This window comes from Euwallacea similis, chromosome 10 (genome assembly GCF_039881205.1).
Source record: "Euwallacea similis isolate ESF13 chromosome 10, ESF131.1, whole genome shotgun sequence".
Lineage (NCBI taxonomy): Eukaryota > Metazoa > Arthropoda > Insecta > Coleoptera > Curculionidae > Euwallacea > Euwallacea similis.
This window is the reverse complement of record NC_089618.1, coordinates 3,941,280-3,953,373: the sequence shown is the minus strand read 5'-3', so window position 1 is coordinate 3,953,373 and position 12,094 is coordinate 3,941,280. Positions and strand designations below refer to the sequence as shown.

Genomic DNA, 12,094 nt, shown 5'->3' with positions numbered 1-12,094 from the left:
ATTTCTTCTCGATTTAATTACCGAGAGAAGTGGTTAAAAGAAATGAAAGTCCTGTGGACGAGGAAGCCAAATTACATTACAGAATCGATGTAAATATCATACAATTTCTTAATTCATAACTGCTTATTTGGGATTCTTAATGCTTAATGATTCCCTCATAAGGTGGCTCAGGCAAGCTGCTAATTAAAAATGTATTGACTGCATTCTGAAAGTAGCTCTTCATTTGGTTATTTAAGGCAATTTCTTACTAGAACATATGCTCAATATCACTACTCCACAATTAGGAATAACAAAAATATAGGCAACACCTATAAAAGTAATAAAGAACTCCTCTTAAGTCCTAAATATTATCCTAGAAAAAGATGTTGAGGCAAAAGACATCAGACATCAGAAATTTTCTGAGGAGTCTTCATATTGGAATCACTGTAAAGTTGTTTGGCTGTGACAACTCACTTTCTTTACAGTAGCCTTATCTGCCTATTCTTACTTAAGCTTTTTTTGTGATGCCAGTTGTATCTACTCAGCTCAAACCGATAGAATACTTTTCAGCAATAAATCTTTGAAATATCAAAAAAATGCTTCTTTAATATCAATTATTCCAGTTCCCGAGCGGAAACTTAAAAAAACATTTGAACTGTTAGAAAAGAGAGTACGTAATGTGATTTTATATAAATGCTTGCGAGTACCCACGTTTGAGACTGAGAATTGATCAAACTTTGTTAGGTACCTTTGATAAATTAAATTTCTTATCCAGGCTTCAAAGTGAGAAGTACTTCAGCTTGTTACTCATTGAAATATTTATGAAACTTTCCTTTTCCATCTTTAGATCAACTCAACAAGTTTTAATGTCCATAACAGAGGTGTTTACCATTTAAGCACGGGCAAAAAAGTAAATTCCCCGATCAGCTGATTTTGAGCACGACACTTGTCGTTGTTTACTTCGATTCAAATTCAGCCAATCACCTCAGGAAACCAGCCTACGTCATCTGCGCGCGAAATTCCCGGAACAACCTCCTTCATGAGTGATCTCACAGTATTTCAATTCATCTTTGTGAAAAGGGTACATTATTGAATGACAGCCCTGTCCGTACGGGATTCGCCGATTGTCAACATCGCACAAGATTTGGATGTGTCTTCTAATTAGAAGAGATTTAAGTGAAAAGAAGTAATTAAAATGTTAATTTCCGTAATTTCATTGCGTAGTGGTCCAAGGTGATACTAGTGAAAATAAATAAAATTAGATTTAAATAGAAAAGCTCACGCACGGCTCCTGCGTGGCCGCTTTTCTTTATAACTATCATCCAACTTAGTGAGGAGTATGTCTGATGACATACATGCAAGTAATTACTTTCTAGATCTGAGTAATATATGTTAATGTAGACAATGTCGACAAATGATTTTAGTACATTAATTCTAAACTGCATTTCTAATTATTATTACGAGGTGCTGTATATAGCATTTCTGTGGGAATAGATGGTAAAGCTTGATATCGTAAATAAATGGTAATAATAGTTATATAAACCGATAAAATTCGTTTCCCATGTGATTTCCATTAAAGTCCGGATCCCAGTCTTTTACCTGAAGTCAAGTAACAATCCAGTAATTAGCAATACTTGTAAACATCGGGCTCAAAAGCTGACACAACAGAAAGCCCTACAATACGCAGTCGATTTCCGGGACCGGGGGCGTCCGTATCGACGCCGGCGTCCCGACGCCGACCCTTTCTCAATCAGCTGATCACGTTTCGTTCGCCACTCAACAGGTCGGCATGGCTTAGATCCTGGAGCCTCTCGGTGGCCACCCAGATGCCTTTTCGCAAAGGCCCCCCGAACAGGACTCCTTGCAGGCCCCCCAGTGACCCCCTCACCGCATGTCTGGATGCGGACGGCACCTATATCTGCACCGCCTTCAACCCTCGATGCTACATCATTCAGAAGGTGTGTACCATATGTTTACTTTTTGAATGTGTCATTTTTCGGCGTTTACCGCCGAGTCACGTTTTTGGGGGCTCTCCCGGGCTCGATTAAGTGTAGAAATGCCGGAAATTGCTAATTTATCGTAGATTTATTGGTGGTGTAATATGTAGGTAAACAAAACACCAGGCATTGTTGCGTGAAGAAAATCAATATGAGGAAGTAATGAATGGACTAAACAGCTGTAATGAAATAACGTTTTTGAGGGTTTTTTATTAATTAAGCCCAATTCGTGATCGAACAATTGTTGTTATTTGAGGGGAGGGTGTAGGTGGTTGAACGACGGGGCTCTTGGCGGATCGATATTTCTATATAGCTCTTTAGCGCGAGGGCGTTGAAGAGAAAACATATCGATGAGACTGAAGTCTGTAGGAAGAATCGTCCAGATGATAGGTCCAGCCTAGTTCCGAGCATATAATGCCGCGGAACGTCGCGGTACTACGCAATTGAAGTGAAACACATAGGCTAGTAAAGCAGGAAGCTCACTCGCATTTATACTTTCCCTCGCTGCATAGAAATATGTTCGTCTACATAATAATTTCAGTCCGTAAGTATGCCAATAATCAGAGTCGATGAAAAGGTCGTTCGCGTTCGTAGGTCCATATTTATGTCGGTACGTGTCTCAATCTGGTGCGATGTGCGCGTTTAAAAAGTGAATTTTGAATTTTCCAGGTGAATCCTCCGGGAGCGGGGCCTCTGGCCCTCCCTTCGACGTCCAACACGTTTTTTAACGATATTTCCGATAATTTGGAGCATCCCTGGGAGGCAGCGGATGGCGCGGATTACATGTGCCCCCATGCCGTAGAGGGTAAGTGCTGAAATTGAATTTCCCGCGTCCCTGATTCGGAGCTTCGCACCTTCCTCGATAGATGCCGCGCGCGTTGTTTTGATTGGACAGTTTACTAGATTCGTGTGGCATGTGCCCCTGCGACGGCCATTTTGCCAGTACGGAGTGAATTTGTGTCGAAATTTTGCAAAAATATTTACAAGCGGTAAGCCCCAATTGCATATTGATTGTGTAGGTTAATTAGTGAGGGATTGATTGATCCTATGTGTAGTTTGTGTGGTTCGCGTGCCGATATCCGCGTACGAAAACATCTGCGGCACCCATTCCATACCCCGTGCCACCCGTAAGGACAGGTCGTCATCTTTTATGGAAGCCGAACGGTCGGGCACATGGTTTTAAGCCGCAAATCAGCCGAATTATGACGCGTTAAGCGGTTTATTTTGGTAATTCACTTTCCCCGTGCCCGTGGGAGTCTTACGCGCTGCCAATTAAGGCCCTACGCTGTCTTTTCCCCTTACCCTTCGCTAGGGCACCCAATTACGTGTCGTTCCTCCTAATCTGGGCCCTAACCTGGGACATTCCATCGTCCAATGCATCACGTAACTCCTCGACGTATCGTTGTCAGTAAACAGTGAATGCCAACCCAAAAATATGCCAACCCATCCCTGAACAAAGGTTACACATTCGTCCATCTGATCGGGCCCCAGCGATTGATTTTGCCCAGCCGTTTCGGCCCCCTTATCGAAAACCAACGGCCCTCCCAAAGTTTATTGAGTGCAAATAGTGACCTTGACGTAAAATATTACACCCATCACTTTTCCAAAATAAGGTTAGGTTCCACTTTAACAGGCTGCAACTATCACCACCTTTAATACCATGCATGGTATGTATCCAATTTGTTTTATAATAATTATTTAAATTTAGCCGTAACTTTCACTCTGTCGCCGGTTTTTTGACGCATTTTGAGCCACCAACTCAGATAAAAAAGGCTGCGCCCAACTGTTGTTTCACTGAATGATTTGACAGATTTGTTGATTGGTGCATTTGGTTGCTTGATGATGATAAAAGTGTTTTAGCTTGGCTTTCCCCTTAAACCTTTCCAATTGGGTCTAGGAGATGTTTGAGAACTGTGAAGCTGCCAAAAACACAGCCTTGTAAATTGTATCTAAATTTTTACGAGGGAGTAGTGAGGTTCAAGCATTCTTGCAAATGCAGGCCTCTGACTCCATTGTTACACCACTCATGACTCCTCAAGTTATCAGTTATAATGCCCTGATAACAAGGACAAGCAGAACAGAAGCCACATAAGCATTCTCCTCTGTTTGAATGATTCATTTTCAATTATGGTCTTAAATAATGTTCCACCAAAGATAAGAGGGCTTCTGCCACAACATTTTGAGAGTCTAATTAACTGTTATCTGTATGAGAAAGCATTTTACTTGGCTGAGGAGTTCCTTATTGTTAGTGCCTGCATTCTTCTATTTGTGATACTCACTATTGGATTTGTAATATTTTCTATTCATAGGTATTCATAGGATATTCATAAGTTGTTCTGTTATTTTGTGTGGAGTTTGATCTTCAGTGCCATTTGTGTGAACATCCGTTGAACTAGAATTGGTGCTTGCATAATGCCATAAGAATAGCATTGCTGCCATCAACAAAACCAATTTGACATCAATTTTAAATGCCTAACACCTTGGAAGGAATATACTTTTTCGACATGTGTAGGTCCTCTAACTCTAACGCAATATGATTCATTGATGATTTCAAGAGAAATGAGTACTAACCATTGATCAATATTTCCTCATTTTGATGTCATTTGAAGTTGAAAAGTATGGTGTCAGCTCAAATTCCAGATACTTTCCTTTCTAAATAAAGTTTTCCAGTTTGCGATAGTGTCTCTTCAAATAACAATCTAAAGGTACATAGCAAAAAAGAGTTACAGAGGAATTGAAATGAGCTAAAATGCCCAAGATTTATTACACAAAAACCACCTTTTGTAGCCCAAAATACCAGGGTAGAGGTAAAATTATTTCCCCTAGAAAGGTAATTAAGGTCTTTGTAAATAGAGACATTCACTCTAAAATCATGTAACTGCTGAACAAATCAAACAAACTCAACTTATAACTTCAAAAATATGTTAAATTCTAAGAACTGCATTCAGATAGATAAGAAAGTGAGAGAATTTCTTCAATTTTTAGGCTACGTGTACATGAATGGGGACATTGGCAAACTCAATTCGGGGGCGGCGTACTCAAACGCCGTCCCTGACACATCGGGACCTCCCATGGGGGTCCCTGGGTCATCTCTGCCCCATCATCATCATCCTCACGACTATAACTTAACCCCTACTGCCGGGCCGTCTGCGGTTAGTATGCTCTTTGATTTTCACAATTAATAGTTGTAATAATTTGCGTGTCTTTAGGCGTCCATTCCCGTGGTTAACGGGATCAGTGAAGCCCCAGACGGCTCAATGTTAGGTCAATCAGAAGCTGGAGGCCCCCTAGGTGCCCACCAGCAGCCACACCTCACTTTACCCTTGCCACAATTAAAACAGATGCTGTCCCAGCAATTGGAGTATTATTTTTCTCGGTGAGATCATTTAAGGTGTTTTAGAGACTTCAATAACACGTCGATGTATAGGGAGAATTTAGCAAATGATACATATTTGCTGTCCCAAATGGACAACGACCAATACGTGCCCATATGGACAGTGGCGAATTTCAATCAGGTCAAAAAGCTGACTAAGGACATCAAGCTGATCACCGAAGTGCTACGAGAGTCTCCCAACGTGCAGGTTGATGAGGAGGGCGTGAAGGTGCGACCCAATCACAAAAGGTGCATCGTCATCTTGCGCGAAATCCCCGACAGCACTCCACTGGAGGAAGTGAAAAACTTGTTTTCTGGGGACAACTGTCCCAAAGTGATTTCTTGCGAATTTGCTCACAATAGTTCCTGGTACGTTACTTTCGAGTCCGACGAGGACGCTCAGAAGGCCTATAGATTTCTCAGAGAGGAAGTTAGGGAGTTTCAGGTGAGTATCATTTGGCAACATTGGGAAATACATTTGAAATGGTGGAATCGTTCATTATGGGCAACATTGTCAAACGCTTGGTTGATAAGGGGCTTAAGTTTAGGAAAAAGACAAATGCCATGTTGGCATTTCAGCTAACGAATCCATGGATTTAGGGTCGGCCTATAATGGCGCGCATCAAAGCCAAGCCGATGTGCAGACCCGGACCAGCCATAGTGTCGGCCCCCCCTAAAAACGGGTACCGGCTGACGCCGCCGCCCCAGGCCGTTTTTGACCCCGCCACATTTTCCCCTGGGCAGCAGGGCTTTGTATATGCTAACGGAGCCCCCGGACAGCCGCCAGTGCCCCCTCCAGGAGGCGCGCCACCTTACAATCAGCTTATTTACGTGAGTGTTTTCGAAGACTTCAATGGCTACAATCTGGCAACGTACCTGTTGCAGAATCCCTACCAGCAACAGTACCAGAACGCCGCCTACATGCCAGCCTGGCCACCATCGGCCACAGGCTTTTTCGACATTAGTAGCGTGTTCCAAATGAACGGACTTGCACCGCAGCAGTTCAAGCCGAACTACCGGAGTGTGCAGGGGCGGTCCCGGAATAAGCGGCCAAACCCCGGAGGCCAGGCACCGCCGGGCAGCAGTGGCGGCAGCAGTAGCAGCGATCAACAGGGCCCCTCACATAGCAGCCATTCCTCGCGGGTGTCCATGCCGCCGCCCCACCAAGCTGGATCACCAGGCGTAGGCCACCAGTTTCAGAACAATTCGCACCACCACCACCACTCGCACCACCATCAGGGGGGCTACTCCAGCGTCGCTCCCAACAAGACGTCTTCCAAGATGGCGGGCAGTGAGGGAGCGGCCAGGGCACCTCTTGAGCCCCCCGAGTACGCGGGACCCCACCCGGGCGGGCATTACATCAATGCCGGGATGTCACCCATGGGTAAGTCGACTGACTGTGGTACTGACATAACTGGCCTGTTCAGAAATTATTGCTAAACTCTTTGATTGCGTAATTTGAGGCTAAAGTCTAAGTTTTGAACTTATGGAGTGTGCTGTTTTCACTAACATATATTTACTGGATGAAGTGTAAAAATATTGTATTGATGTGACTTTAACCCATTTATCAGCGTAACTTGAATACATGAGAATTTATACAAGAGATTTTGTCATAAATTTCGGTGTAGCCAGTTTTTTTTTACCCATCAGTGTATGCATATAACGTAAAAGAAGCTTTGGTGAGGATCAAAAACTTTGTTTTGAATGCAAAAGCTTAAGGACTTTCGAGAATGAAGTTTTCATTCGAGATGTGTATATTATCATATATATATGAATATGTATGTATGTAGATCCAATGTTCGTCCCAGTGCCGCCGGTGATGCATCACGACAATGGAGCCGTCGAAATGTACAGGTTCGCAGCTCCTGCCCCGTTCGTGCTCAAGGAGGCGGTACCACCAAGACATCGCAGGAAAAAGCGTGACGATGAAAACAACGTCGTAACTGCCGCTAACGGCCCCACAAATGGAAGCACAGTGGCGGCCGCTAACGGTCAGGGAACGGCCCAACCCCAAGCGGCAATCACTGGGCCACCGCAAGGCGGTAGCGGCAAGTCGCAGTTTGATTTGGTCGAAGAGGCTTTTCCTCCTTTGCCTGGTAAGAATTTTATACCAATCCTCACGATTTTGAAAATGTTCTAAAATAACGCAGAATAAAAATGCATTTACAAGGTTCCAGGATCGTAATTGAGTAATCCAGCCCAGAATTCAAATAAGCAAAAAAATCATTTATTGTTCTATAGTTGGAACCAACAATGAATTTACGCATTTATTGATAATTGCTATCTATTTGATTTCACTAGGGTTCGAAACAAGCAACGGTGCCCCACCCGCCAAATATACTCAGCACACGAGCAATGGCCACGCGGCTGCCTCTTCCGGCCCCACTTACAGCAATCCCACCTCGCACCACTTCCCCCCTGCTGGGAACCAATCGAAAACGTCTGAAGGATCCACTCAAACAGTGGAAGTTACGCCTCCAGCCGTAGCCTGGGGCGAGAACCGATTGGCCGACGTTGTCAAGGGCGTTGCCAAGACGAAAAGCAAGTCGGAGGGCGGAGCGAAAGAGGAGGAAATCGCATCTCCCAGGAGTGGAACGCCGCCTAAATCTGCGGGAGAGGAAGCCGGCTCGGTCGTGGAGCTTAGCAGTGTGGCGATGACGCCCCCGAATTCGCCGCACGCTAAAACCGCGTCCGGAACGGCGCCCTCTTCAAGTTTGCCGGCAAAGTGTACCATGTCGGACAAATCGACAAAGACAGATGATGTGTTTTTGAACGGGTGCGAGAGAGAGGTGGTGCCGACGACCACCAACGCGGCCACCATGACGACGGTGGCGACAACGGAGACCATCACTCAAAAGTCGACGGGCACCGCGACGACCACCAGCGCCGGATACGGCAGGCAGGAGTCAAAGGGAGGGGGGGGAGGGCCCCAGCCTGTGCCTGTCTCGTCGCCGCCTCCCGTTGTAAGTTTTGATCTTGTTCTTCAACAATAACTCGATTTATACTGTTTTTGACTGTCTTAATTCGATTATTTTAACGGGATAAAGTGTATCAGGAACCACTACGTAAGTAAGTCTGTCTTGCCTTGATAACATCTAAATTTTCTAAAATTAATCTCAGTTCGGTGGAAAAATGTAAAACTATAACTGATTACAAAAAAAAAAACAAGAATCAGCTGGGGTCTCAATTAAAAATTTACCCTATTATATATAGACCTATGCTTAATGATCCCCTCCCTCCTATAATAGGAGCTGCTGGGCCACCCCCCACGCATGAGTTACGCCCAGGCTGCACAGCACCACAAGGAGGGCCAATCGAAGGGAGCTAAACACGTGCCCATTGTCACTCAAGCTCCAGTTGTTCAGGCGACGTCAGAAGCCCCCGCCCAGAAGGCGGGCCCCTCTGCACCCGGCCACGTCTCCAGGGCGTCCCAGGCCTCCGTTTCGCAGCAGGCCGAACGTGATAATAGTGTTAGGGATAGCAAAGGTAAATATTATTTATACGTCTGTTTGAAAAGAAGTGGTAACAATGAATGTTTCCCGTCAGATATAGGCTACAAAGGTGACAGTTCGAGGGCGGGACCGAGATCCGGAGCGCCCAACGGTCGCCAGGGAGCGCATGAGCGTCCCGGTCGTCGAAAACCGGAAGTGCGACAGTCACAACTACGCGATTTTGTCGCCGCCGCGGCCGCCCCTCGGTCGCCGAAATAGGCGTGGCTGAATGCCGAGTGCGCGGTTGCCTGAAGCGCGAACAATTTTTGATGAAAAACTATTAGTGAGCGGTGAAACTGAGTGTTGTTCCTAGAGTCGACCGGACGTGAGCGGCGTCGGTTCGTTCGAAGCGTCGCGCGTGAGTCTGTGATTGGACGAGCTCTTTTGTTTTGTTTCTTCGTTAACCATTCAGAGCGGGCGGCTCCGATTAGTGACGTCCACACGAATTAAACGTTGTCAAGTTTCCGTTATTGCCGGGCAACTGTTAAACCGGCCGATTCCAATGTGATACTCATAGAAATCTCGCGATTGAAACATTTCCGCGTGCGTCACTAATTCGGCACGCACGGCAACGAAATTTCTGCACAGCGCAGGCCGAAACGTCGGTTCACATAAACGACTACTAATAATTAATAATACGTCTTAGAAATTATTTTTTGACAGAAATGACTACTATTATTACCATTTTATCATCGTATATAAGCTGTATAGATGGTACTATAATAGGTATAACGTTGTATAGTTTAAATTTAAAAAAAACATTGTTGTTGGGTTTTCTCTTTTAGTTGAATTCTTTTGACGCTCTCTATCGTTAAATGCGGTTCGCTCGGTCACTAACGCGCCCATTAAACGCTAGATGCAGTCAGTTTTAGTGAAACGAGCGCTGTTCTGTTGCTCGACCACGTAGTTCTAGTGATTGGAAGTGTTATTTTTAGGCCTCGGCATTGGATTTGCTTCTATGGGAAAATCAGTATTTTTGTACGTTAGAGAGACATCCAGCGTCCAAACATTCGAAACCTTAAACGTTCTTGCGGAGAGACGACTTTGCTGCTCCACCGAGTGGCTCCACTCGGTCTTATACAGCGTTTTCAATTTATTGAATTGGAATTGCTCGAAAATGCATCGTGTAGCATCGCTAATCGGCTTGAGATCACTCGCAATCCGATTTCGGGAACGAGTAAAACCATTTGATCGTGTCCAACTTGTCTGCCAATTATCCAAAAAAACCTAACTTGACTGGTGGGCTCATTTTTGAATTGTGTTGTTATATTACTAATAATATAACAATACAGTACAAAACTAAATTTGTCAGTTTATTTTGAAGTTATATTTCACGAGATCAACCGGAATTCTGTGAGATTTATAGTCTTTTCAATTCGTTGCTCTGAAGTTGACGGAAAATGGCTTTTTTTAACATTAGTTGACTAACGTTGAAGTATACTTAAATATAATCTCATTGAAACGCTTCAATTAACAAACTGAACACCTTTTTATCAGTTCCAGGCCAGTCCTGAATGCCCCGATAAGCGTTTTCTCAAATATTCATTTTGTCATTTTATATTGAATTTATATTTTAGGAGATCAATCGTCGCGCTCGTGAAATCTGCCAGGTCAACTGGGATTGCTCCAAATAGAGTTCCAGACGCAGGGCGAGCTAAATCGAAAGCACATATAGAAAAACGGCTGACAGATGTTATACTTGGCACAAACGCTATCAGAGCAACCATAGAGCGCTCGTGGGATCGTAAAAATAAATTGAATTATCTTGAAATATCTCTAAATGGTGTTACGCCATTGGGTGGAGAATCGCCGGGTATTTTTAAAAAATCCAAAGCTCTGAACTCGAATTTATCGTAGTGAGGAGCTGGCCATTTTGATGCAGTCAGAACGACAGCGTTGGAACTAGTAAGATCGAGGAGAACCTGGATGTGAGATTAAAATGTCAAAATTCACAATTAGAGATTTAGTTAAGAATCGTGGATTGTAGTCGGCTGTGGGAAGTATGTCACTATTATAAGCAACAAAATGGCGGCTTTTTGGGCTTGATACGTTTCACTTTGCGTGCGTTAGGGCGGTTTAGCGGCCATTTTGTCTTGCAAAATTTGCACTTTTTTAGTTTAACTATGCACATGACCGTTTGTTACACTGGCGGAGCTTGTTGTTTCTGTTTTTTTGGTTCAAACTGTGTTCAACAAAAGGTTTCGATGTTCTAGTGCTTGATGTCTCAACGATCGCCCGCCATCTTGTTTGCGCATTAAGTGTAATACACAATTACTAAACGATTACTTACGTGAATGTAACATTACCTGTTGACAAAGTTACACTCGCAACAATAGCAATTGAGTAAAATGAACGTTGCGCGGGTGTAACCGTGGATCAGAACAAAACGGCCGACTAATCCTTGTCGTGAGTGGCCATTTTGTGTACTCACTGATCCAGTACGCCATAGTACCTAATGATAGTGACGCATCTGTCTCTTTCCCATGATTTGTGCCTTTTGACTGTATCGTAGTGGTTAAAAATAAATTATTAATTAATTTAGCCGCGGCCTCTTATTAAGTTTTTGTTTTTTCTACTCGTCGTGTTTTATTTCCATTATTATTTAGCGATTTTTTTTAATTCTTTTTAGCATAATTCATCATTGTTATTATATAACGTATTTTGACTACCTATTAGTTTGGCCCCATACTTATCGAAAAACAAAAAAAAAGTCTTGAGGGTTGAAATATCGTTGTTTATAGGCTGTGTTTGTATATATACATATATTATCGTAACAAAATGTTAGGTGTCGGAGCAACGGTACAGATTAGCGTCCATTTTTCTCAGTTATCAGTATGGAGAGGCGATACCCTCCGTGCGGTACAGCTTGGAGGGGTGATTAAAGGAAATCTTACGTTAAGACTGTTAGCTGATCATATGTATATTTTTAAGAATTGTTAATTTTTGATCCTGCGCACGTCGGGACGCCCTTTTCAAAACGAAACGTACGAGACCAATGAAGTATACATAAAGGAAAAAACACGTTTCCAGATGCCAACGGTCAAAGTTACACAGGCGTCTAGTCAGGACCGCACAGAAGACAAATCTGGAAACGTGCACAAAAAAAATGCTTTGAAATAGCTTCTTCGTTTCAACAGGAAAGTCTCTTATTTTTAGGCTCCCCGGGAGGGTGTTTTTTTTATTGTTTAAGTTCATGAGTATCACTTATTTTTCATTCACTACTTCCGTTTACTCCCTTAAGCGACCCGAACACC

General features: G+C 43.6%; 1 protein-coding gene across 4 annotated transcripts; it reads left to right on the top strand.

Annotated features, from left to right (window-relative positions):
- Window positions 1-1,642: 1,642 nt before the first annotated feature.
- Larp4B (La-related protein 4B) lies at window positions 1,643-11,848 on the top strand. Of its 4 annotated transcripts, none has more exons than XM_066394616.1 (11): window positions 1,643-1,937; window positions 2,646-2,781; window positions 4,962-5,128; window positions 5,186-5,352; window positions 5,404-5,794; window positions 5,950-6,180; window positions 6,235-6,733; window positions 7,140-7,445; window positions 7,651-8,312; window positions 8,598-8,835; window positions 8,896-11,848. In XM_066394616.1, the coding sequence occupies exons 1-11, from the start codon at window positions 1,806-1,808 to the stop codon at window positions 9,057-9,059; spliced, it is 3,093 nt and encodes a 1,030-aa protein (XP_066250713.1). In that variant the 5' UTR covers window positions 1,643-1,805; the 3' UTR covers window positions 9,060-11,848. The 4 variants fall into 4 exon arrangements, with proteins under 4 accessions (XP_066250713.1, XP_066250715.1, XP_066250714.1 ...); XM_066394618.1 differs by lacking the exon at window positions 1,643-1,937 and adding an exon at window positions 2,407-2,520; XM_066394617.1 differs by lacking the exon at window positions 1,643-1,937 and adding an exon at window positions 2,487-2,586.
- The last annotated feature ends 246 nt before the right edge of the window (window positions 11,849-12,094 follow it).